Source organism: Equus caballus, chromosome 2, assembly GCF_041296265.1.
Source record: "Equus caballus isolate H_3958 breed thoroughbred chromosome 2, TB-T2T, whole genome shotgun sequence".
Lineage (NCBI taxonomy): Eukaryota > Metazoa > Chordata > Mammalia > Perissodactyla > Equidae > Equus > Equus caballus.
In genome coordinates, this window is record NC_091685.1 from 62,291,531 (window position 1) to 62,315,487 (window position 23,957).

The following is a 23,957-nucleotide window of genomic DNA, read 5'->3' on the forward strand; positions in this document are numbered from 1 at the left end:
CACATGAGGAATGCCAATGGTGCCCTCCCAGTTCGCACCAAACAACAAGGGCTCTAGGGGGCTTGGGTGGTCCTGGGGATGCTGAGGAGGGGTCCCACAGCTGAATGAGCTGCAGCTTCAGCTTTATTTAACCTCTTTACTCACATGCAAGATGGATGGGAGATGGAATAACATGAGCGAATGTCACTGCACCAGGAGACCAAGTCTGGGAGAGCCAGGAGGGAGGAGAGGGCAGGCCAGGGGCTGCTTCACAGGATCAGAGAGGAGCCAGAAACCAGAATGGGCCACTGAGTGGGGGTCTTGGGAGAGAACTGAGGAGTGGAGGCCCGGGCTGGGGTGTCTTAGGTTTCCCCTGGTCTGTCAGGAAGAGGCAAGTTGGGGGTTTGGAAGGAAGAAATCCCAAAGCCCGAAGGGAAACTGGAAGCTCACCCAGCTCGACTTCCTGTCCAAGGTCTCCATTCTGTCCAGAGAACCCAGTGCCCATATCTGTTGGCTGCCATGGTTCCCCCTCCAGGGGGCTGGACAGGGCTGGGGAGAGGCTCCAGGCTCCCGCACATGGCTGACAGCCTTGGATTGCTGAACTCCAGGGGGAGAACAGGCTGCACGGAGGGTCAGAGGACATCACCGGGCTTTGGGACAAACAGGGAGAGGGGGAGCAGGTGGGGAAGGAAGGAGTCCTGCAGCTTGTGCATTTACACAGCAGTCTCAGGGTCGAAAGCAATCCAGCTCAGTCACCCAGAGAAAACATCCTGAGTGCCGACCACCACTCGCCCTGTGGAGGGAGGGAGGCAGCAGGCTGTAGGGTTGGGGTGGGTCAAGAATGGCCAGGGATGTCTTTCCGGCTTGTCCATGTGCATTTAAGCATAGATGGTGCCCCTGCAGACAGGGACTCTCAGTGCTGCCAAACCTCTTGAGGCCGGCTGGTGCTGAGCCAATTTGCAGCAGGGAAGGGGAGGGGCTAAAGGGAAGGAGAGGCCAGGGGTCCGCAAGTGCTTCCAGGTGGGTGGGATGGCCCAGCATCCAATCATGCATCCCTCCTCTGCCCCACCTGGGCCCTGCCTCCCCTTCTTCCCTTCTGGAAGCACCTCCACCACTCCACTGTTAGACCAGACAGCTCATACTCCCTCCTCCACCTGGTTTAAAGATGCTCCAACCTGCCTCCTCCCACTGCTCCCCACTCTGGAGCACCCCTCAGCCTGGCTGTTCTCCCTGACACTTTAGGCTCATTCCTGAATCCAAAATGTTGTTCACAGCCCTTCCAGCCCTGAGGCACCGTCTCCCATCTTCCCTACTCTCCCCTCCTTTGAGGTCTGTGCCTCTTCACCTGGCCCCACCGCCACCCTCAGCTCCCCCTTCTTGTTCCTCCTCCATATGAGAATCTTACACAGCTTCACATTGTCACCACCATACTGTCAACTCTGCAGAGCAAGTTCCTTCTTTTCCTAGCTCCTCAGTGTCCAAAACAGAGCTCTGTGCCCAGCAGATTCTCAGCACAGGGTACAATCATGTCAAGTGAATTGTTCCAGGAAGTCTTGGATGATTGGGTTCGTGTGGGGACTCCACGGAGGGACACCCGCAGTCAGATGGAGTTGACCCCAAAGGCATACTCGAGAGGCAGCAGCAGTTAACGACAGTCAGCAGTGCCACCTTTGGGCCAAAGCAAAGACGTGAAATCAGATCATTCCAGCCAGGAACGGAGGAAGAAAGAGTCCAACGGTCCCCAGGAAGCAGACGATGATAAACAACCAGAGGAATATCCTATCGATGACCATGGCCACATACTTCCAGTCCTCCTTCACCTGCAGGTGGAAATGGGCTCAGTGACAGTGGCCAGGCCTTGGAAAAGGGGAAGTGTCCCACCCATGCACAGCCCTGTAAGGATAGCACTGGGGGCAGCAGCGGCCCCACTGAGACCTTGGGAAGCTAAGGGGGGAGGGGGACATAGGGCTGTCTTAAGACTCAAACAATCCCCTCCTAATGATTCCCATCCTATCCCACCCCTTTGACACAGCCCAGAGCCTTCCTATAGGCTCTCAAGGTCCAAGAAAGGGGGGTTAGAGGGACACAAGGAGGTTCTAGAACCACCCAGAGCCAGAGACCCTCCCAGCGGGCCTGCAGTGATTCAAATGCAACACTCAGCAGTTACAAAATGGGGAAGACTTTGCTGGCCCCATGTTACCTCCCTGCCCACTCCCCTACCCACTGTAGGAGACGCAGGGGGCAGGTAGGCGAGGGTAGGCATGGCCCAGGGAAGGTTGGGGGGATGAGGGTAGGTTGTGGAATTGCGGCTCGCAGCCCAGGCAGGTGGCTCTAGACTCCTAGCTGCTCCTGGATTAGACAATGATTAATTTTCTTGTCTACTCAACAAGGGCCATCCAGTAATAACCTCCGGGCCTCTCATCCTTCCCAAGGTTGGTAAGATGAATTCTGCAATCCTGGGCGGTCGCTTGCTCACCTAATAATGCCAGATATGGCAGGAGCCGGGGAGGGGAGCCCACCTGGTACAACCAAGAGTGCTTAGGGTTTGCGAGTGAATAGTGACCTTCACAAAATGCCCAGAGCCCGCTAACAAGGAGGAGGAGGAGGAGGAGGAGGAGGAGACCATCAGGACAGAGAAGGAAAGCTGAAAACACAGCAGCCTGATTTATTTGGTCTCTCCTGGTGACATGCCCTGGCCTCCCTCTGCCCCACCTAGAGGCTCACCATGCGAAATGGCTGCCATGAGGATGGCATGGGAAGCTCTGAGATCCTCCTCTCTGTCCTGCTGTCTCCCAGTTAGGCTTAGCTGGGGCTTTCTTGACTGCTATTTGGCCCCTGCCAATAAATGTTTTAAGAGCTGCCAGCTAGATGTTCTCGCTCAGTTTATTCCAGCCTCCCAAGGGCTATGACTGATGCACATGGGCCCTCATGGAGTAGACTGGGTTGGACCAAGCTAACACCTGGGGTGAGATGGTTCCCAACTAGGCTGGTAGATTTACCCAGGCAAGGGGCCCCTCACCCAGCCCCAACTCACCGAAGAGTCAGCATCCTCTGACCGCAGGTGATCAGCAATATAGTGCACTCCTTCCAGTGCCTTCTGTATGCGAGGCGACAGCAGAAGCCCATCCTCCTGCAACTGGGTCTCCACTTTACGGCCTGAGGCCCCTTGGTGCAGACCACCATGGCTGTAGAGGACACCCAGGGAGGGGGATGAATGACCCGCACACACCCACCTGTCTTCCTCTTCTTCTTCCCTCTCCTCTGCATCCATGCTCATGGTCTCCAGCCAGTGATAGGAGGGGCTGAGCTTCAGATCTAGGGGGTCATGGAGCTCCAAGGGTGGCGGGGGCCGGTTCATCAGAAGCCACCGAGGCACACAGCCCAGAAAGGCCACTCGCACCCAGTGGGGCATATTATGGGTGCTGGGGGAGCGGTGGTGGACATTGAGGACAAAGACCGTGATGATGATGGAGAGGGTGACAAAGATCATGGTGAAGAGCAGGTATTCCCCAATGAGCGGGATGACCAGAGAAGTGGAGGGGATGATCTCGGTGATGAGCAGCAGGAAGACGGTGAGCGAGAGCAGCACCGAGATGCACAGGGTGATCTTCTCGCCACAGTCGGAGGGCAGGTAGAAGACGAGCACGGTGAGGCAGGAGATGAGCAGGCAGGGGATGATGAGGTTGATGGTGTAGAAGAGGGGCAGGCGCCGGATGACAAAGTAGTAGGTGACATCGGGGTAGATCTCAGCGCAGCAGTCATACTTCTTGCTGTTGTAGGTGCCTGTGGCGTTGATGATAGCCCACTCGCCACTCTCCCAGTAGTCCTTCAGGTCCACCGTCTGCTCCATCTGCTCCAGGTCGATCTTGGCCTTGTCATACGTCCAGGAGCCGAACTTCATCTTGCAGTTCTGCTGGTCGAAGGGGAAGAAGGTGACGTCGATGCTGCAGGAGCTCTTGTAGATGGCCGGGGGCACCCAGTGCACAGTGCCGGTGGAGAAGAGGTGAGCCTTCGTCATGTGGGTCACCGCAAACTCTCCATCTGCACTGGGGAGACGAGAGGAGCTGGGGGGCCCTGTACACCTCGCCTGCCCAAACCAGGATGCTCCCCACAACCAGCAGCAGGGGGACCCCAATAACAAAGCCAGACCCAGCCAAGTCGTCGGGTTTTATGCAAGTGTATAAGACTGTCCCAGCACACACTCATTTACAGCTCCCTCAGTTGTCTTTTCACGCACCATCTTTTTTTTTTTAAGATTTTATTTTTTTCCTTTTTCTCCCCAAAGCCCCCTGGTACATAGTTGTATATTCTTAGTTGTGGGTCCTTCTTGCTGTGGCATGTGGGATGCCGCCTCAGCATGGCTTGATGAGTGGTACCATGTCTGCGCCCAGGATTTGAACTGACGAAATACTGGGCCGCCTGCAGCAGAGCCCGCGAACCTAACCACTGGGCCACAGGGCCGGCCCCTCATGCACCATCTTTTTAAATACAAAAGTAGGAATTCTGAAGAATATAGGAATGTACCAAGAACTTAAAAAATAACCCCTACCAACATTTTGATGTTACATGTAAGTATTTGATTGTCATATAGATCATACATATAACATTTTTACATATTTGTGATCATGAGGTATGTGTAGTTTGGTTGCCTGTTTGTATTTATTTCACACTTTAGAGTGATAATTTATGAGTATATTTTCTCCCCCTAGCAGATGGTGACTAAGCCCCTCAGCGGGGGCCATGTTTTTCCACCTGGGATATCTAGTTCCCTCAGAAGACACCTAACATCTTTGCGGGTCAAGGAAGATCCCCTTGGACCCCATTCAGTTAGCAGGCATTTCTGAGCCAGCGTCCCCATTGCGGCCTCGTCAGGAGCTGCGAGCGGAGGGAACGTGAGAGTCACGCCTGCCCCTAAAGACCCGGGGGGAAATGAGACGCAGCCTGGAAACCCTACAAACACGGGAGGCAGTTTGGCAACAGCACTATGAGAACAGCCGGAGTGCTCCCCAAGAACTATGGGGGGAACTCCCTCCTTGCTGGAGCGAGCAAGGTCATCATGAAAACTTCCATTTGAGCAAGGCCTTGACGACCGACGGTAGAATGCGGCGGAGAGCTGGGGTGGAGAGCGTACCCCTAGAGCGTCAGCAGGAAGAAGGAGCAGAGGCGGGGAAGGACAAAACTCTCGGGGCGTGCTTGGGCTGCGGGAGCTGGGCAGGAGTGGGGGTGGGGCGCGAGTAGGAGGTGGTGGGAGATGAGGCTGGCCGCGTCGTGGGACCTAGGCATGTAAAGGCCGTGAGGGCGCTGGGGACGCTGGAACAGCGGTGGCCAGTTGGGAGGGGCTTCCTGGGAGCCTGAGTCCCAGATTCCCCCTGAGCAGTGGCGCAGTGGGCTCAGCGCCCTTGCCGTCCCTCGTCCTCCAGTTCCTATGGTCATTCCGAAAGGCAGGGGAACCAGACGACTACGCAGGCAGAGAGACGTGTTTCCCACAGAGAGGTTCCAGGTTAGAGATATAGGCAGGTTGGAAACGGGAACTTTGAGAGTAACAAACGGATCAGGTCAAAGGCTAATTTTTTTTAAGGTATTTTTGTCCTCACACACAATCACCACCAGATGGCAACACGCGCCCCATTTTGAGGAAGGAAAGCTGCGCTTTCCCGATCTTCCTGTCAATCTGGAGTGGGATGTCTGGACAGAAGAGACCCTTCTTTATACGTCCGCAGGAATTTGGTTTGGACCTTTGTCCTATCAAAAGAATTTTCTGTTACAGTCAACTAACACTGCCAAAGCTTTATTGGCAATCCTAAAACTCCAGGCCATATCTGATGCTGGGACTTTGCTCCTGACATCCGCCAGATGCACAGGAAGCAGACACTAGAAGGATCCTGGGTGCCGGCTCCAGAGAGATGTGGGGTGAGGGGTCCGTGAGTCCAGCGGCAGCAGCACACACTGGACTCCTGCAGCATCAGACCTTCCAGATCATCTGTGCTGGATGTGCGTTTACAGTGGCTGGATGAGAGGGCTTTGGGCCTGACCAGCACTGGGCAGTGTGAAGGAATCGTTGTTGTTCCCCTCCAATCATCTGGAAACCCCCAAACTCCAGAAGTGAATCTTTGCCCCTTTATTTTATGGTTTAAAAATAGCTTTTCCAAACTTGGGTCAAATAAATTGGGAAGTGCTGGGCTAAATGGGTTTCTTGGCTGAGCAACTTCTAACAATATTTAAAATGCTATTGTGTCCTGAATTCTCCAAAGGGCCGGGGCTGGGAGGAAGCAGGAGAACGCACAGTGTTATCTAAAGTCTTTGACCACAGGACCATTTTTCACAGCTATACGTGTCTCCGGGAGCCAGTGCTCCTTAGAGCCCCACTTTAGAAAGCATTTTTAGAAGAACATAATGCCAAACACCTTTTAATTGTAAGTTCTTGAGCTCTAAATGAAGCACGACCTGATACCAAGCCCAGAGATGAAATTATAGCTCTCTACATCTTCTATCAAGAAAAACAACTGTTTTTTGGTCCAGTACTGCTCTCTTTACACTCCCCGCCTTTTTTTATCTTCTAGTCATTATGCTCGAAGACTGGTCCTTTTTGGTCTCTAATGCAAGGCAGCTATAATTAATATGATTTTTTTCAAAGACCCATACCAAGTGAGTTCACTCACTGCAGAGGCATCACCCGGGATGCGGCTTACCTGTGTCAACAACACTGCCAGCCTGCAAAGCTCCAGCCCGTCGGCACTGTTTTCAGATCCTGCACCAACCACATTTTTCAAATAATACTCCCACTATAATACAAATAATCTGTGTCCCACTAGAACAGCGCCAGGCACTGATATATAGTAGATGCTCAATAAATTATAGTGTATGAGTGAGAGAACAAAATGAAAGAAAGAGAGGAATCAAGAGAAAAGGTGGCAGGGGTGAGGGTCAGCAAAGCGGGAGCTGAGAGGGAGGCAACCTCCGAAGTCCAACCCAGCCCAGCCTCACTTTACGTGCCCCTTGCAGGACCCTCCCAGGGGCCTCCAGGCCCCCAGCCTACTTGTTATAGAGGACGATGTCGGGAATCCAGATCATCTCCGAAGGCACCCGGAGGGAGGTGATGTTGCCGAAATCGGCCGGGTTCCAGCGCAGCTTGTAGTCGCTCCACTCCTGTGCGTGGAGAGGGGAGTCACGTCATGGCCCTGCCCTGGGAGGGGGTCTCGGGCAAACCTAGTGCAGCCTGGGGACAACCCAGCAGCCGGACTCAGGAGCACCCAGAGCTCCTCACCCAGTCCCACAGAACAGAAAGGGTGGCGATGCCAGGACAGGGTTCTGAGCTGGGAATTGGGAGTCCAGTCGAAGATGATCAATCTCTAATACTCAAAGTCTCGGGCATACCCAGACGATAGGTCACCCTAGTTCTTCCTGTAGTGCTCATTCTGGACGCCCTGGCTGGACAACCCTGGCAAGCTACCTCACTCATTTGTAGTAAACATTTTTTAGTGCATCACAGTTTACAAAGGTTTTTTTTGCACCCTCTGTCTAGGGAGAGCCTCAGTGGGAGAGCTGAGCAGGGAATGCCGAGCAAGTGGAGGTATTTCCCCACTTAACAGATAAGGAAACTGAGGACCAGAGAGCTAAAAACAACCTGCCGGAGTTAGCTGAGAAAGAGGAATATGCCAGTGACTTTTACACTCTGCTCCAGAGCGCCCCCTAGGAGTCCCAGCTGGGAGAGGATGCTCTGGGGCCCAGCCAGGCTTCCACCAGCTGGTCCAAGAGAATCTGTTTTCTCCCCAAAATCAGGTTAGTGTTATTCACTCTCTGAAGTTTTCCTTTACGGATGGTTACAAGTGGTGATTACATGTTGATTTGCGTATTTGTTTATTTCATGCCTCTGTAGGTTCCCTGAAGCGAAGGACAACCGTTTCACCCTGCATCGCGAGCACCAAGCCCCTGGTAAATGCTCAACACTGAACGTGTGTCCAGGCAATGAGAAAACGGCTCCTCCCTCTAACGTTGGTTGGTCTTCTTTCCAGGAACGTTTCCCATGTCTCTTCTGGACCTAAAAGGAACGACTAGCCCCAACAGATAATGACTCGTGTTGACACACAAGCTGTCCTTTGGCTCATGGGGGCTTATAATAATTAAAATAATAGCCACTGCCATTTATAAAGCCAGCTTCATTGCAGGCCCTTTAGATCATTCTTGCTAATCTTCACAACAATCCTACAGGTTAGGGGGAGGCAAGTGAGGCTCAGGGTATCCGCTGCTGGTAAGTGGCAGCAGTGGGGCTTGAGCCCCAGCCTCCCAGACTCCACGCCCGCCCTAAGGCCAGGGGCCGTTTCCCTTCTGTGCAGTGACACACCTTGAGAAGGCTCCCTGCACGATGGCTTTTCCCCTCTAAGGATAGTCATGTAAGGTTTACACAAACACATCAACCCGGGGAGGGACCTGGGAGGGAGTTAAGGGAAACAGGCACATTGCCAGGAAGCAGGCACAGGAGAGGAAAAGCATTGGTCTCGCCCAGTGTTCACCAACAGCACTCACATTCCAGTTTCATAATTTTTACCAACATATGTGTACCGCCTGTATTATCATTTATTTAGTGTTTTCCTTTAAATTGGATCACTATTTTTAAACTTACATACATTTTTAAATTGTTTGTTTGTTTGGGTTTTTGTTTTTTGTGGGTATTTTTGAGGAGGAGGATTAGCCCTGAGCTAAGATCTGCCACCAATCCTCCTCTTTTTTGCCGAGGAAGACTGGCCCCGAGCTAACATCCATGCCCGTCTTCCTCTACTTTATATGTGGGATGCTGCCACAGCATGGCTGGATAAGCAGTGTGTAGGTACGTGCCCTGGATCTGAACTGGCGAACCCTGGGCCACCAAAGGAGAATGTGCGAACTTAACTGCTGCACCACCAGGCTGGCCCTGACATTTTAAAATTTTATGTCATTGATATTACTGGAAAACCAAGAGAATTTGAAAACATCCACTAAAATATAAATATATGACTATTACAAAAAGGTTTATGAGCCAACCAAATTCATATCACAAAACTGCCACTGGTACCCAAACCATGCTTGGGAAGATGCTGGCCCAGCAGCAGTATTGATGGCTCATCTAGAGGAAGGCTTAGGTGGACAGCGGAGACAGACTTGCAAAATAAGAAAGATAAAAATGTTTGTAAAATTGTCAGGATTTCTCAGAACATCGATGAACAATTTTGAAAGGGATTGGGCTTCATAAATGTAACTTCTTCCCCATGGTCCATCATCTCTCAAGTTTTCAGTTTCAACCAACATTTTGGGGGCATCTCCACCAAGATGGTTGTATTAATTGGCAGTAGGTTGCCAGTGTGGGCAATAGATTGCATTATCTCCATTTTACAGACGAGGAAAGTGAGGATCTGAGAGGTTAAGCAATTTGCACAGCATCACAGGCTAGACAGAGGCAGCCCTGGCTGGCCTGCCTCCTGATCCAGTGCTCCTGCCTCTCCTCCTCACTCCAGCCCCTAAGCTGAGGTGACTGGCCCCTGGGGACAACTATGTCAACCCAGGTTCTAGATCTGGCCCCACACTGCAGGACTGTGTGACTTCCCAAGACCTTTTACTGCCCTGGGCCTCAATTTGCACATCTGTAAAGATGAGCCCTGTGACCCCCTAACAGCTCCAGGGTGAACAGCGTCTGAGGCGTCTGCTCCATGCCTTTGGCCTAAGCATCCAATTATAAAAACTGAATGGCCGGCATACAGCCTGACACCATCTAGGGCCTATGGAGGCAGGAACAACACACCTGGACACTTACAGAATGTAAGGCATTCATTCAAAAGATTCAAAATGAAGATGTCAATCAGAATTCTGATTGTCATGGTATTCTGCATGCCAATCTCTGAGACAGAGGGTGGTTAGGTTGCCAGGGGCCCAGGGAGAGGAAGTGGTGGGAAAGTAGGCAGAGGGCTGGGTCCTCTTTCTCTCGTTCTCTCACCACCTCCACTTTGGGGCCCGAGGAAGGGGCTGGGCTGAGTGCGAGGGGTGGAGAAGGGGAGAGAATATATTCAGGTTCTGCTGGAGCCTGTGCCCCACGTTCTGCCCCCGAGAGTGGCACATCAAAGAGGGCCACACATTCTTTGCCAGGATTGATGCCAGGCCAGTTTCCGAGTCTCAAGAGACCAGACGCTTCATTTTCTGTCTCTTAGGACCCTTGCTCTGGAGTCCCTGAGCCGCCAGGTGAGGCATTCAACTCCCCTGTTGGAGAGGACACACAGAGAGACCCTGAGAGTGGCTGGAGAAGGAGAAAGGTCGAGCTGGGCCTGGCTTCCAGAACTTTCCAGAGCCTTCCCAACATCCCTGCTGAGGGATGGACACAAGTAGAGCCACCTTAGACCCTCCAGAGTAGACCAGCCACCACCAAATATCACCAAGTAACCCCCGTAATCAGCATGCAAAGCAGAAGAAATCACCCAAGCTCCTGGCTGTAAAACTATGAGATGTAATCAACTGTTGCTTTAAGCTGGTAGGTTTTGGGGTAGCAGTAGCCAGCATGGACATGGAACACTCAGCGTTCTCCCATAGAAGTAGCCTGGGGTTCCAAGTCAGGACCCCCTTTTCTAGCCAAGCTGCTCTCTGCTTCTCGCTTTCCTCAGCTGTAAAGCAGGCAGAATGAAACCTCCCCTGGGTTTTCAGTGATGACTCAATGATCTGATCTACAGTGGTAGCAGGGAAATAGGAAATGCCCACTACCAGAAAGGGGACCACTTGGCTCCTGCAGATGACAGTCTCAGGCGCTGGACTTGGAGCCCATCCACACAAGAGCTCAGCCCCTTGCAAGAAGCAGTCTGCGACCAGCTGGCTTTGGGAACATCCCAAGTGGCAACTCTTAGGTAAACCGTGAATTCAGACTCCTGTGTCAGTGAGAGAGTCCTGGGAGGGTCTGGGGTCAGTGGGTTCCCGCCCCCGCTCCTGCTTCGGCTCGGGGAGGGACCCTCACCTGCTTTAGCCAGACGTTGGTGGTCATCATTTGGTTCTTCTCATCCTGGCAAAGAGCAGAAGAGAGAGTAAGAACAATAGAGTGATGGAACCAGCCCCAGAAAACAGGGTGGAATGGGACGGGCTGACTCCAGCCCCCACTCACCAGAGGAACCTCTTACACGATACTGCAAGCTCAACCCACCCAAAACCCCCTCCGAACGATGCCTCCGTTGCTCAGATTCTTCAGGACCACACAGGCCACTTGGGTCTCCTGGGCTGATGTCAAGTGGAACAAGCAGGGTGTCTAGAAAACCCACTGCTGCCAATCAATGCCTTCTCAGGAGGGGGCTCCAGAGCTGAGACAGTGCGAGGGAGATGTGGCACCCCCGGCTCCAAGGGATGATGCCTTTAATGAGGTGGGCTGGGGGCCCTGGAGGGAGAAGAGCTGGCACTGCGGAAAGAGGGAGCATCCCAGCAAAGGCACCCGTGGTCTGGGGACTGATCCCAAGGGGGCAAAGGATATTAGGACAGGCGCACCACATCGATGAGCTGGGCGATGGACAGCCCGAAGCGCACGATCACCACGTTGGAGGTGTTTGGCACCGGCCGCGCATAGCGGTTGTAGCCCCTAAAGAGGTGTTTGAAGAGGCGGTCCTCGGCGTGGGTAGGCGGGGCTCGCTGCACAGATGCTGTGGGACAGGAGGGAAGAGTGAGGTCTCCAGGAGTCCATGGTAGGGGGTGCTGGGCCCCCTCTCCCATCAAATCAGAGCCACTCAACCTCACTGAGCCTCAGTTTCCTCATCTGTAAAATGGGGAGGCTAATCCAGAATCCATCAAAAGCACTGTTGAGGATCAAATATAATAATGTGTGTTAGAGCTTAACAAAGCCATCAGCACATGGTTGGAGCTCAGGAAACATCCGTAACTCTGTGACTATTAGATAAGAAGGTGTGAAAACAAGTGCTGGAGGCACAGGAGTGGGGAGAAGTCAGACCTGGAGACAAGACTCAGCCTTGAACTGAGGAAGCCCAAGTGGGACAGCAATACAGGGGAGACGCCTGGCCCGTGTGGGGTGAGCTGCGGCGAGAAGAGCTTCATGCATTACGGTGGCCTTTCATTGCCATCCACTTGGCAGTGAGCCGCTAGCTAACTGGGAGATCCTCTGCTGCTTCAGCGTCTCCCCCACCGCTTCTGAAACCATGGGCAATTGCTCCTTCCTAGCAGCTAGGCAAAGCGTCCCAACATTGTCCGATGGAATCACTCATGTCTGTTTTCAGTATGTTCTGCAAACAGCTTCCCTCCTCCGAGCTCTGCTCCCTGAGCAAGTCGTGACCCAGTTCTCTGAATCCAGAGAAGCCCATCAGGAACAGTAGTATTGAGTGCCTACTGTATCCCCAGTGCTACTGTACCCCACAAACTGTCATTCATGTGATCCTTGCCATAGCCCTGGGGGTTCACAGTACCGTTGGCATTTTGCGATGAGGAACACTGAGCTCAAGGGGTTCAGGGTCACCAGCTGCCAGTGTCAGAGCTGTGAGTACCCCTCCACCTCCTCTCTGTGGAGCAAGCTACTCACTCAGAAGTCCCCTGCAGCCCGGACAGCTGCCATAAGCCCCCCAGAAGGATTTTCCTCCACGCGGCCATGAGATTTGTGGTGACGTGACATCCTAGTGATTGCACCCACTCACCTGCTGGGATCAGAAGGAGCCACCACAGGCTGAGCTTCGTCATGGGCAGGCGTGCAGAGTGTGAGAGGCCCATGGCTTCAGAAGAGGGGTCTGGCTGCCCCTGGACCTCAGAAGGAGGGCAGGCCAGGGCTTTGCTGTGGGTCGAACCTCCAACTGCTTCCCCAGCACGGCCTCAAGGAGCTGGCACAGTAGAGCTCCCGCCGGCTTCCGAAGGGCTCCCTCCACCGCTGAGCCTGAGCAAGCCCAGGAAAGGATTTTCAGGGTCACGCATCCCTGACACCATGTGCCTTTGCTCCTCACACACCACAGAAATGTGAAAAGAAAGCAAATAGGCCTCCCAGGAGTTGAGGATTCTTGGGCTCTCCCGGGCTAAACTGAGGAACCAGCATCCACCTCTGTCTGCAGAGTCAACTAGCTACTCCACCCTAAGATAAGCCCTGACCTGCTGGACAGAAGAGAGCACAGGACAAGATTGAAGTCCCCATAGCTTAGTCTCAGGGTCTCATCTGTAAAATAGGGAAAAATGTACCACAAATGGAGGCCAATAAAAAGAATATAGGTACTAGTCACGATAGTCAAAAGGTGGAAGCACCCAAATGCCAATCAGCTGATGAACAGATAAACCAAAGATAGTATGTGCATGCAATGGAATACTATGCAGCCATAAAAAGGAATGAAGTGCTGATCCATGCGGCAATATGGATGAAACTTGAAAGCATTATGCAAAGTGAGAGATGCCAGACTCAAAAAACTACATATTATGTGATTCCAAGTATACGAAATCTCCAGAATAAGTAAATCTTTGGAGACAGAAAGCAGATTAGAGGTTTGGGGGCCCCAGGGAGAGGGAAAAGAGGGAGTGACTGCTAATGGTACAGGTTTCTCTTTGGGGTGATGAAAATGTGCTGCAATTAGATAGTGTTATGGTCGCACAACTCTGAAGACACTAAAAAATCACCAAATTGTAAATTTTAAAAAAGCAAATTTTATGGTATGTGAATTATATCTCAAAAAAGCTTATTAAAAAATAAAGACTTTCTGGGTTAATAAGAAATAGCCAACTCTCTTTAGACTGTAGGGAAGATGCTATAGGCCAGAAAACAGAGAGCTGATTCCAAAAATGGTTCTAGTGATGAAAAGGACACGGATGTCAAGATGTGGGTGAAGTGTTGAATGTTTCGTAAACAGGAAGGTTTGGGGAAAAGCCGTATTTTTAAGTTAGTGTATTAACATACACAGAATGTGATTTAAAATATGTGTCATTTGAATAATATATTAAATATCACCCTAAAAAGTTTACATACTCACTTTAGCTTTTGGGGGTTTTTTTGACAGCCCTCCTTCTTGGGAGAGTGGGGACGTCGTATGTCAGGCACACACTGTATGTGTCAAATGCCGACTGTGTGTTAGGCACCGGCTGTGTCCTCGAACATGACACCGACTCTCAGCACGGAGATGGGGCACGGGGTGTCCATCTGGGATGATGAAAATGTCCTGGAACTAGATAGTGGTGGTGGTTGCTCAACATTGTGAAGATACTGAACTTCTCTAACGGTAAATTTTATGTTCTGTATATTTTATCACAACTTAAAAAGAAAAAGAATATGAGTGAAAGTGCTGTAAAAACGTAACCGCCAAGCACGTGGGGAAATCATTATTATTAGTGATGGAGTCTTGAAACCTCTTCTCTCTGGCTCATTCTCATCCCCCGGGCCACTCTGTCCCAACTCTTCCAGCAGCATTCCATCGCTGGCGCTCCACGCTGCTCCAGCTGTCACACCACCCCCTCCTGGCCTCCTCGGCAGGACAAGAACTTGTAAATGTGGCTTTGAGTCCTGGGCCCACCACTTGCTGAGCAGCCTCATGCAGGACACAGCCCTGCTGGGATTTTGTCTCATCTACAGGATAAGGACGGCACACTCTGTCCTGCCCGCCTCTCGGGCCGAGGGCGAGGAGCAGAGGGGGTCACGCCCACGAAAGCTCCTGAGGGCTCAGTGAGGAACTGGTTGCTTCTGTGGTCATCAGGGCACACAGATAGCTTGTGTCAAGTGGAGGAAGAGAGGGTGTGGGAGGGGTTTGACGTGAATCTCAATGCGTTCGAAGTTCTGGAGCATATTTATTATAACAAGATTTTCTGGAGTGTGTTTCGGGGAAGAAGGTCCTCCTGCCTCAACTTTCTCAGAAGGTTTCAGCTCTAAGACTCATTAGACATTGACAATTATATTCATCTCTTGTTCCCTCAGGAGAATTTGGCCCTGATCGCCAGTCACCCTTACCCTTGATGCCATGCTACACCGCATCCTTGCCCCAGCTTTCCTCATTTAGTCCTAGCTCTCTCAGGGGTTCTTGGTTCCTTCCTGGCTCCAAAAAACCCTAGACAGCAAGTAGAAAAGGCCAGTGGTCCCGGAAGGTGGCTTCTTTGGAACGTCTAATGAGCACCCAGCAGAACAGCCCACAGCTCTCCCAGAAGTCCCCAGGGTCCCGGGGGGGGGGGGGGTGGAGCAGGGGATCCTGGCAGTAGGAAGCTTCCTCTATAGATAGCGCCCCATACACAACCCCTTCTGGAGCTGCTTCCCTGCAAACAACAAATGCTGGAGCATCATTGGCAGGAGCTCTCAGATGGGAGTGCAGCTTTATGCATATGCAAACTAATATCTCCCTGCACCTCGTGAATAATGTTTATGCAGTGTCTGTCCCAGCCTGGGCCTCCACAGCTTCCGAGGCACAGGTGAGTGGCAGTGGCCAGGTCTGAGGACTTTGGCCCTCACAGGCACAGGGGCCTGGCTCCTGGGGGGCTCCCTACAGCAGACCCATTACAGCAGAAACAAGCACAGCTAATCTATTATTACCAATGCTATGGACTGAATGTTTGTGTCCTTCCCACCCAAACTTGTATCTTGAAGCCCTATCCCCAATGTGATGATAGTAGGAGGTGGGGCCTTTTGGGGGGTGATTAGGTCATGAGGGTGGAGCCCCCATGAATGGGATTAGTGCCCTTATAAAAGAGACTCCAGAGAGCTCCCTCGTCCCTTCCACCATATGAGGACGTAGCAAGAAGGTGCTGGCTATGAACCAGGAAGAGGGGCCTACCCAGATATCGAATCTGCCAGCACCTTGATTTTGGACTTCCCAGATTGTAAGAAATAAATTTCTGTTGGTTATAAGCCACCTAGTCTATGCTATTTTTGTTACAGCAGCCCATGAACTAAGACAACCATCTTGCTCTTTCCTAATCTTTTTTTCTATGTACATATAGATCACCTGGGTTATCTCTGGGTGCAGGAATTAGAGGCAACTCTTACTTCTTTTTGAAAATTTTCTATATTTTCCAAATTTCCTATCATAAGTATGTATTAGCTATTAAATATTATAAAGTATTTTTAACTGGGCAGTGACATCTACTGTTCATTTTACATGTCCTCCCCCATCTCACGAAGGAGGGGCCTCTCATCCCCTGAAATGCATGTAGATCTAAGACTGCATTCCTCCATCAGAATGGAGTGCAAGTAACCAAAGTCAACTGTGTAAAAGGGGGATGCCACCCAAATACCCATCGATGGAAGAACGGATAAACAAATGTGGTATATACATACGATGGAATAGTATTCAGTCAAATTCACAGAGCCAGAAAGTCGCGTGGTGGTTGCCTGGGGTTGGAGGAAGGGAGGAGTGGGGTGTTATTGTTTAAAGGGGACAGAGCTTCAGTTGGGGAAGATGCAAAGCTCTGAGGGTGGGTGGTGCTGATGGCAGCACAACTAAGTGAATGCACTTAATGCCACTGAACTGTACACTTAAAAATGGTTAAAATGGCAAATTATGTATATTTAACACGTTAAAAAAAATACTTGGAGAAAAAGACAGGTAATAAATACTCACAACTCATCCAAAAAAAAGAAGTCGGCGGTGTTCATAAAGAATCACCTTAAGGCTGAGGCAAAAATGAGGCCAGGAAATGGAATCCCAGCGCTGAACTCCTCATGTGGGCTCCCAAGTTGGGACAAAGGTTGACAGGGGCCTTTGGAGAAAAGCGGAAGTTCCTATTGTGAGCTCGTTGAGGTGAGGACTATGTCTTATTCATCTTTTATCTCCAGTCCCAAGCAGAGCCTCTTGCACTTAGCAGGGGTTCACCTTGTGAGTTCCAGGTATGTAGGGCCACCTGTGAAAGGTGCCAGGGGAGGAAGAGGGCTCCAGAAGAATCTGAAGGAGATCAAGGCTTATGGCTTAGTTTAGAGAGCAAGACTGTCAAACATTTGTGCCCATAGTCCAATTGTTTATTCTTTTCTTTATTCATTCATCTTTCCACTTTCTCATCTGTTATGGAGCCAACAATGTGCCAGTCATCAGGGACAGGGAATTAAGTGGGTGTGGTCTTGAGGGGCACACAGTAGAGAGGAACAGAAGGAAGAAAAATTCTAAACTCTCACCTGCTCATCCACCCCTGTTAAGAGGCGTAAGTCTATTTATTCAGTCCCATTGGTTTCAAAGCCATGCAGAGAGGCCCCAAGCTCCCAGAGGGTCCCTTCCAAGCTTTTTACAACTCCCCACATTGGGAAGTCCTTCCCTGAGTCTGATTCTGTGTAAGCATCTGAGGGATGCTTGAGTTGAGTTGAGTGAGTTGAATTGAGATCCTGGTGTTACCACCAAAGACTAAATTTCATTAAAATCCAGGGGAAACTACAGAGCAGCTGGAGTTTTTTTCTCTGTCTCTGCACTCACTCAGAACCTGACAACCACAGGGCTGCCTTCCTGGTTCCTTTTCTCTCTTTCATCCTCTGCCCTGGAGGACTCAGCATTCTCACTTGTTACGTTGGGATGTCGGTGACTTATATATTACCTGACCTCCTCTATGACCCCCACCTAGAAGCTTTGTTTGCTTGTTAAAGTGGAGAGGAGTTCATCTCTACCATCACATATGCTTGAAGATTCGCTGCTTTGTTTTCAGCCGGCTGAGAGGAAACAGGGCCAAGCAAGTGCACAGAAAGAGGATTCCAGGGTCCCCTTTGCTGATAATTCCTAGAAGATCTTCAAAGAACAAATTGCATATGTGTAGTTTTAAGGTTTACCAGACACTTTTGCACCTTTGACTTCATTTAGGCCTCATATCACCCCTCGGAGGATATAGGAAGAGATATTATTATCTCTTTTATGTAAATTTTTAAAAATACTGATGTTCAGGAAATTTGGCTGATATGCTCAAGACCACATAGTTGAGAAGTGATATAGTTGGGGTTCAAGCTCAGGTCTTCAGCTTCAACACTATAATGTGGTAAAGTGCTACCCCGTGGTACCAGCTAGGAGGGCAATTTTGTAGAGCCAACTCGGCCAGTGCTTTCATGTATTCCACAGATCCTAGCACTATGACCATCGTTGCTGAGCCACTATCTGAACCGAGGTGAGTGGCGGATGGATGCTGAAAAGGGAAGAGCGCCCCATCCCAAAGCCAGGCTCACCTAGATCTAAGGCTCTAAGAGCTTCATCTATGTGCAGCTTCACTCACTCCTCCTTCCAACCAACAGTATGGCCGCAAATCCCAAGGCTATATGATCTGTTTCACCTTTCAACCAAGCACACTAAATAAAAGAAAGGTTTTTTCCCTATTAGTGAGAATAGGGGAAAGGAAATAGAAATCCAGACATGCTGAAATTACATCTTATAAAGATGCAGCAAAAGACGTCCCGGACCCTTTGGAAGAATGTGCAAAGGAGATTCAGCCAACACTAGAGGACACATTCCTACAAGAGGCCTCAAATTTGCATCCCTTGTAATTAGCCCAATATGATAATTTCATTAATTTGTCACTGGAAACCAAAGGAGAAATTGTTCCAGGTAATTGTCAGTAATTAGAGTAACCTTCCACCTCTTATTAGAAAGACAATAAAAGAGAAAGAGCCCTGGGCACTTTGATCCTCTAAGTGGCTGGGTTGGCAGGTTTTGGGGAGGGAGTGGCAGTGGGGTGATGTCCCTGATTGCAAAGTGGGTCTGGGTGAATGGGGTGCACAGAGAAACCTATACAAAAAGTGTTGCCTACGTGAAGGGCTCAGACACCAAGATCCCCACTGAGCTCGTATTGCTGCTGACATATGAGGGTATCCAGAACACACCCCCCTCCCCCCCCCCACCCAAACTCACAGCAGCCTCTCTCACCCACTTCCTGACTCCTGGTCCCCTTGAAGTCAAGGTAATTTGGCCTCACTTCTGTGTCCACCTTCCTACTGCAGCTGGTTTCCAACTTCTCACCCACCAGGCCATGTTCTATTCTATTCACAAGCGCCACCTTCTCCAGGAAGCCTGCTTGGATCCCATCAACCCCTCTTGCCATCCAGCAACACAACCCCCAAGCATGGGAGTCCCAGCTCTCCCACAACCGTTAATACCCCCAAAGAAAGCCCCTCGATTAGAGGGAATGATAGTGTTTTTTTCTTCCAAATAATTTCATTAGAGGTGCTTAGGGAAAGAGGGCATATTTCTAGCTTTTATATCTGTTCTGCTCAATAAATTGATCAAGTGTAGAAGCTTAACAACTCAAGGTTGGGTGGAATCTTAAAGGTCATCTGGATTACCACACCAGCTGATGTAAGAGTCCTCCCCACAAATCCCAGCCTCAGAAAAACCCCAGCAATGAGGAACTTACTACTTTCCAAGTCAGTGTGTGTTAGTCTTTGTGAAAGGATATAGAATATTTACTAATGAGTTAATAAATGACAAAAGAGTCATAGTGGTAATCAAGACATAGAAGCAGATTCAATACAGTGGAGCTGATAACTCTTGAGACTGAGTTACCCTCACCAGTGGGAGGGGTTGACTGTCACTGTGCTCTGGATAGCCCCTGCAGGGACAATGAGAAGACTAAAATTTTTCTAGGAGCAGGTGACTTCCAGCATTCTGCCAGACTCCCCTTCTAAGTACCCAGAAGCTGTTAATCTGCTAGTACCCCTTTTACCTCGCCCTCACAATGTTCCCACACCCCCAACGTCCCCAATACAAGCCTTGGGGGCACCTTTCTCTTACCGGTGGTCACAGAAGAAGGCAGGCCATTCAAAGAATGCAGAGAAGGAGCTTGGCTTGGAGGTCCTGGGCAGCTGACAAAAGTCCCCTGAAACAGAGAGGCAGGTGCAGAGTAGAGCTGGGTGACTTCATTCCATGGTCACACAGATGCTGGGGCAGGACACACCTTGGTGGATGAGGAAGACCTGACTCAGAGGGTCAGGTTTGCTTCCTGGGGAGGCTGAACAAGTTCTGCAGGCCCAGTTTGCCTGGGCTCCCAGCTCTGGCAGCCAGAAGTCTTCATGCAGGTGCTACTGAGGAGGGCGGCATGGAGAGCTTGGCACAGAGGCTTCTGCAGGGAAAAGCCAAGCCAGTCCACAGGGGGGACCACTGGCTTGGTAAGCACACAGACTCACGTTCTCACTCTCTCTCTCTCTCTCTCTCTCACACACACACACACACACCCTCTCTGGAGGGGAGGAGGAGGAGCCTGTGACTATTCAATCTGTGTCCAGTGAGGACAGACAATAGACTTCTTTTCCTCTGTCCGGTTACTAGGATGCTTCGCTCTTTGCTCTTTGCTCTTTGCTCCGAAGGACCCTGTGCTTCAGTATCCCTGCCTGGGCCCCCTGACCTCGCCCACAGGTGGGGAATCTCCTGGGTCCTGGGTCTGTCTGTTGATAAAGCAGAATAGTTTTAAATAAAATAGGACCAAGGAGAGAGCCCCCAGATAGCCAGCCGGCAGTTCTCTCCTTCCCCTTCTCCCCTGGAGGAACCTCCTCTCCCCGAACCAGGCTCCTGCAGGCACACCAGGCCACTCACGCTGCCACCTGGTTTGGCTGCAACTTGCCTGTCACTTCCTCCACCTCCTTGCCGCTGACCTTGTCTTCAGTTTCCCAGAGAAGCAAGGTCATCCTCCTCCAAACGGTAAACCAACCCCTTGCCTCCTTCTCTCAAGTATCAGACCAGGAGTCCTGTTCCTCCTCCCATGCACGGCAACGCTTGGCCCCATGATCTTGACAGCGTCCCATCCAGTAAGCCACCCCAGGCTTGCTCACATCTTCACCTCTCCCTCTACTTGTCCCTTCCTCTCGGCCCATAAACTCATCCTCCATCCTGAAAAGACTCTTTGGGTTCTGCCTCCCTCTTAAGCTACTTACTATCTCATCTCTTATTTTGTTAAAAGCAAAGGGCTCCAGACATGACTGCCAGGATTTGATTTCTGGCTCTGCTCCTTAAAAGCTGCGTGATTTAGGGCAATTCTCTTAAGCTCTCTGTGCCTCAGTTTCCTCATAAATAAAAGGAGGATGTGAATAATGGTTCTTACTTCATAGGTTTGTTATGAGGAGGGGATGAATGAGCATAAATAAAGGGCTTGGAATAGTGGAATAGTACTGTGTATATACATGTGTATATATATATACACACACACATATAAATATATATATTTACAAATGTGTACATGATTGCTAATATTATCCTTTGAGAAAATTGACATGAAATACAAAAACATCAGAGAATACCCAGATTCCTACTATCCATAACTAACAAATGTTAATATTTCACCATATTTACCTTCATATTAATATATATTTGTATGTATACATGTATATACATATCTCTCTATATATAAATGTATATGTGTATGTGTTTAGTTATATAAGTATTAAATGCATTTATTCTTCTGAGAGAAAGACAGGAAGACAGAAGGAAGGACAGAAAGAAGGAAGGAAGGAAGGAAGAGAGGAGGAAAGAAAAAGGAATGAGGAAAGAAACAAGGAAAGAGAATAATCATAGTTTATATCAATCAGCGTTCTTGGTTGCAAGCAATAAAAACCTATTGGTTAATTTTTAAGCAGAAAATTATTTTATTAGAGGACAATGAATAGTTCACAGAAGCACTTAGAAAGCTGGAGAACCTGCATGGTGCACAGGTGAGAACAAGAGAAACACCAGCCCAACTGAAGCCAACATTACAACCCGTCACCTGCATGGTGGGCTTGCTGCTGCAGAACTGGGTGAAAAACTTTGCACTGTCTGTCACTGGTACTGCTGTCACTGCTGTCCCTGGAAACCAGCCATTCCTGCTGCTGCTGCCACTACTGCCAGAATTATTTCTCCTCTATCCCTGCTTCTTTGTGTCACCAGCTCCTGTTACAAAGGTCAGGACAGACACATCTGATTAACCATGTGTCCAGGAACTAGATGTAAGGAAGGCTACAGAAACAGGAATCTGGTGTTTTGAATGTCTACGTGGAAGGCAGGCTCTGCCACCTTTCAGGTGGGAATATTCTCAAAATATTTGAAAGGAGTTTAAATGCTGGAAAGCTCCCCAAAATTTAGTTCTTTGGCTCCTAACATCAATGTACACCCAACTTTCTATAATTATACCTTGAAAAAAAATGCTTACGTTTAACTGTTCTAAAATTTGTACCTGGAATTTGTTTTAATCAGGTATGGTAAGACATGCAGACATAGAAATGATTGTCATGAGGGAAGACGTTTATATTCACAGATCCCTAGAATCAAGAGTCACGATATGCCATGCAGAGCAACATGGGGAAGCACCAGAGCCAGCCAGGGGGCAGAAAGGGCAAAGGAGAAAGCATGGCCCAGAGCATTTGTTAGAGTTTCTGTAGGAAAGACAAGATGGAGTAAGCAGCTTAGGATTGGATAGTTTGAATAATTTTGTAAGGCTGTGGAGATAAAGGTGTTCTCTAGCTGTCTGGTACCCAGCCCTGGGGTAACTTAGTGCAGGCAGAATTTTGGCTAGATGTGTGAGAGACAGAGATAAAGGAGGTGGTTGGGGGTCTTGACTTGGGATTGGCTGGAGGGTTTGTAATATGATTTCTATATGCCCATGAGAGCTGGATCAAAAGGGAGATGTAAACAACTTTGGCCATTAGTTTGGCTCTGTGAGTAATGGAGGCCAACTAGACAAATAGAGAATTTAGGAAAACACAGAACACTAACACAAGGCAGCCATTCCTCACAGAAATAAAAGTGCTCATGCTAACCCCAAAGGGACAAAGCCCTAAGTCTCATCAATTACTCTATCCAGCTCCAAGTCTAGCTTCGCTGGGCAATGACCAATCTTGCTCTAATCTTGACACATTGTCATCTTGAAATTCTGTCTCCTATGGAGTAAATCATAACGTTCATCAAAAGCATGCTGCATACAAACTAATGGGATGGGCAGAAAACAAAATAAACCAACAAAGTAAGGAAGAAAATATAAGCAGGCACAGCCCTCATTGCTGTAAAAGATCATTAGGTTAGAGTTGGTATTTATGGTTTTCCCCTCCACCCATTCTCCAGAAGAAGCACCTATTCTGTAAAAGACAAATTGCTACCTCCTCCATCATGGAAGGGGTTTAATGTAATCATCTTGCCACTAGGTGAATAATTTGAGCCTCTGGGCTCAGGCACCCTATCTGGAGCTCAGGGTTTGTCACTGCTGCTGGGGAGCTGAGCATTTGGCAGTGGCAGCAGTAGGGATCACATTGGGAACCAGATCTGTAATTGCAACCACCTCATTAAGTTTACAACGATCCATTGACATTCTACAAGACCCGTCCATGTTAGGTAGTGTTTGGCGGTAACCAAAATTACCATTCCCGCATTGTTCTGGTCTTCAATGGTGGTCCTAATTCTTACGTTTCCCCCAGAGCCACAGTATTGATTTTGTTTATATTTTGTTATGGAGGCTTCCTCTTGGTTCTTCCTCCCAAGACTGATGATGATGTGTCATGTACTGAGAAGTTTTCTCAACTCAAATCTTGGCACCCAAGGTCCAAACCACTTCCCAGACACCTGTAATCAAGATGATAGTCCTCCCACACCAATGTATTCCTCAAGGCCTTGGAGAAAGGAGTGTCATATGAGATCTCTCATATTAGGAGAAAGATGGCAGGTTGTACATAAAAAAATCCACTCCAACATTCCTATTTCCCCAAGTCTTCCATTCTGCTGTACTAATTTCTGGTATCTCATAGTCAATTTGCATGCAGTACCAACTGAACAAACTGTCAGTACCACCCTGTGATGGGTAATTTTATGTATCAACTTGACTTGGCTAAGGAATGCCCAGCTAGCTGGTGAAACATTCTTTCTTGATGCGTCTGTGAAGGATTCTCTACAAGAGATTAGCATTTGATTCAGTAGACTGAGTGAAGAAGATCATCCTCACCAAAGTAGGTGGGCACCATCCAATCTGTTCAGGTCCTGAATAGAGCAAAACGGTAAGAGGAAGGCCAACTCCATTCTCTCTGATTGAGCTGGGACCTCCATTTTCTCCTGACTTTGGACATCAGTGCTCCTGGTTCTCGGGCTTTTGGACTCAGACCAAGACTTATACCG

The 23,957-nt window shown here is 49.6% G+C and overlaps 1 protein-coding gene across 4 annotated transcripts; it reads right to left on the reverse strand.

The window, feature by feature from the left end:
• Nucleotides 1-101: 101 nt before the first annotated feature.
• Nucleotides 102-20,462, reverse strand: CHRNA2 (cholinergic receptor nicotinic alpha 2 subunit). 4 transcript variants are annotated; one of them, XM_070256683.1, is made up of 10 exons: nucleotides 20,421-20,462; nucleotides 20,063-20,272; nucleotides 19,786-19,950; nucleotides 19,623-19,707; nucleotides 12,615-12,847; nucleotides 11,464-11,615; nucleotides 10,946-10,990; nucleotides 7,016-7,125; nucleotides 3,014-4,025; nucleotides 102-1,799 (listed from the first exon to the last, which is right to left on the reverse strand). In XM_070256683.1, the coding sequence occupies exons 5-10, from the start codon at nucleotides 12,685-12,687 to the stop codon at nucleotides 1,674-1,676; spliced, it is 1,518 nt and encodes a 505-aa protein (XP_070112784.1). In that variant the 5' UTR covers nucleotides 12,688-12,847; nucleotides 19,623-19,707; nucleotides 19,786-19,950; nucleotides 20,063-20,272; nucleotides 20,421-20,462; the 3' UTR covers nucleotides 102-1,673. The 4 variants fall into 4 exon arrangements, with proteins under 4 accessions (XP_070112784.1, XP_070112775.1, XP_070112779.1 ...); XM_070256674.1 differs by lacking the exons at nucleotides 20,063-20,272; nucleotides 20,421-20,462 and adding an exon at nucleotides 13,923-14,114 and having other exon boundaries at nucleotides 19,623-20,056; XM_070256678.1 differs by lacking the exons at nucleotides 20,063-20,272; nucleotides 20,421-20,462 and having other exon boundaries at nucleotides 19,786-20,048.
• Nucleotides 20,463-23,957: the final 3,495 nt, after the last annotated feature.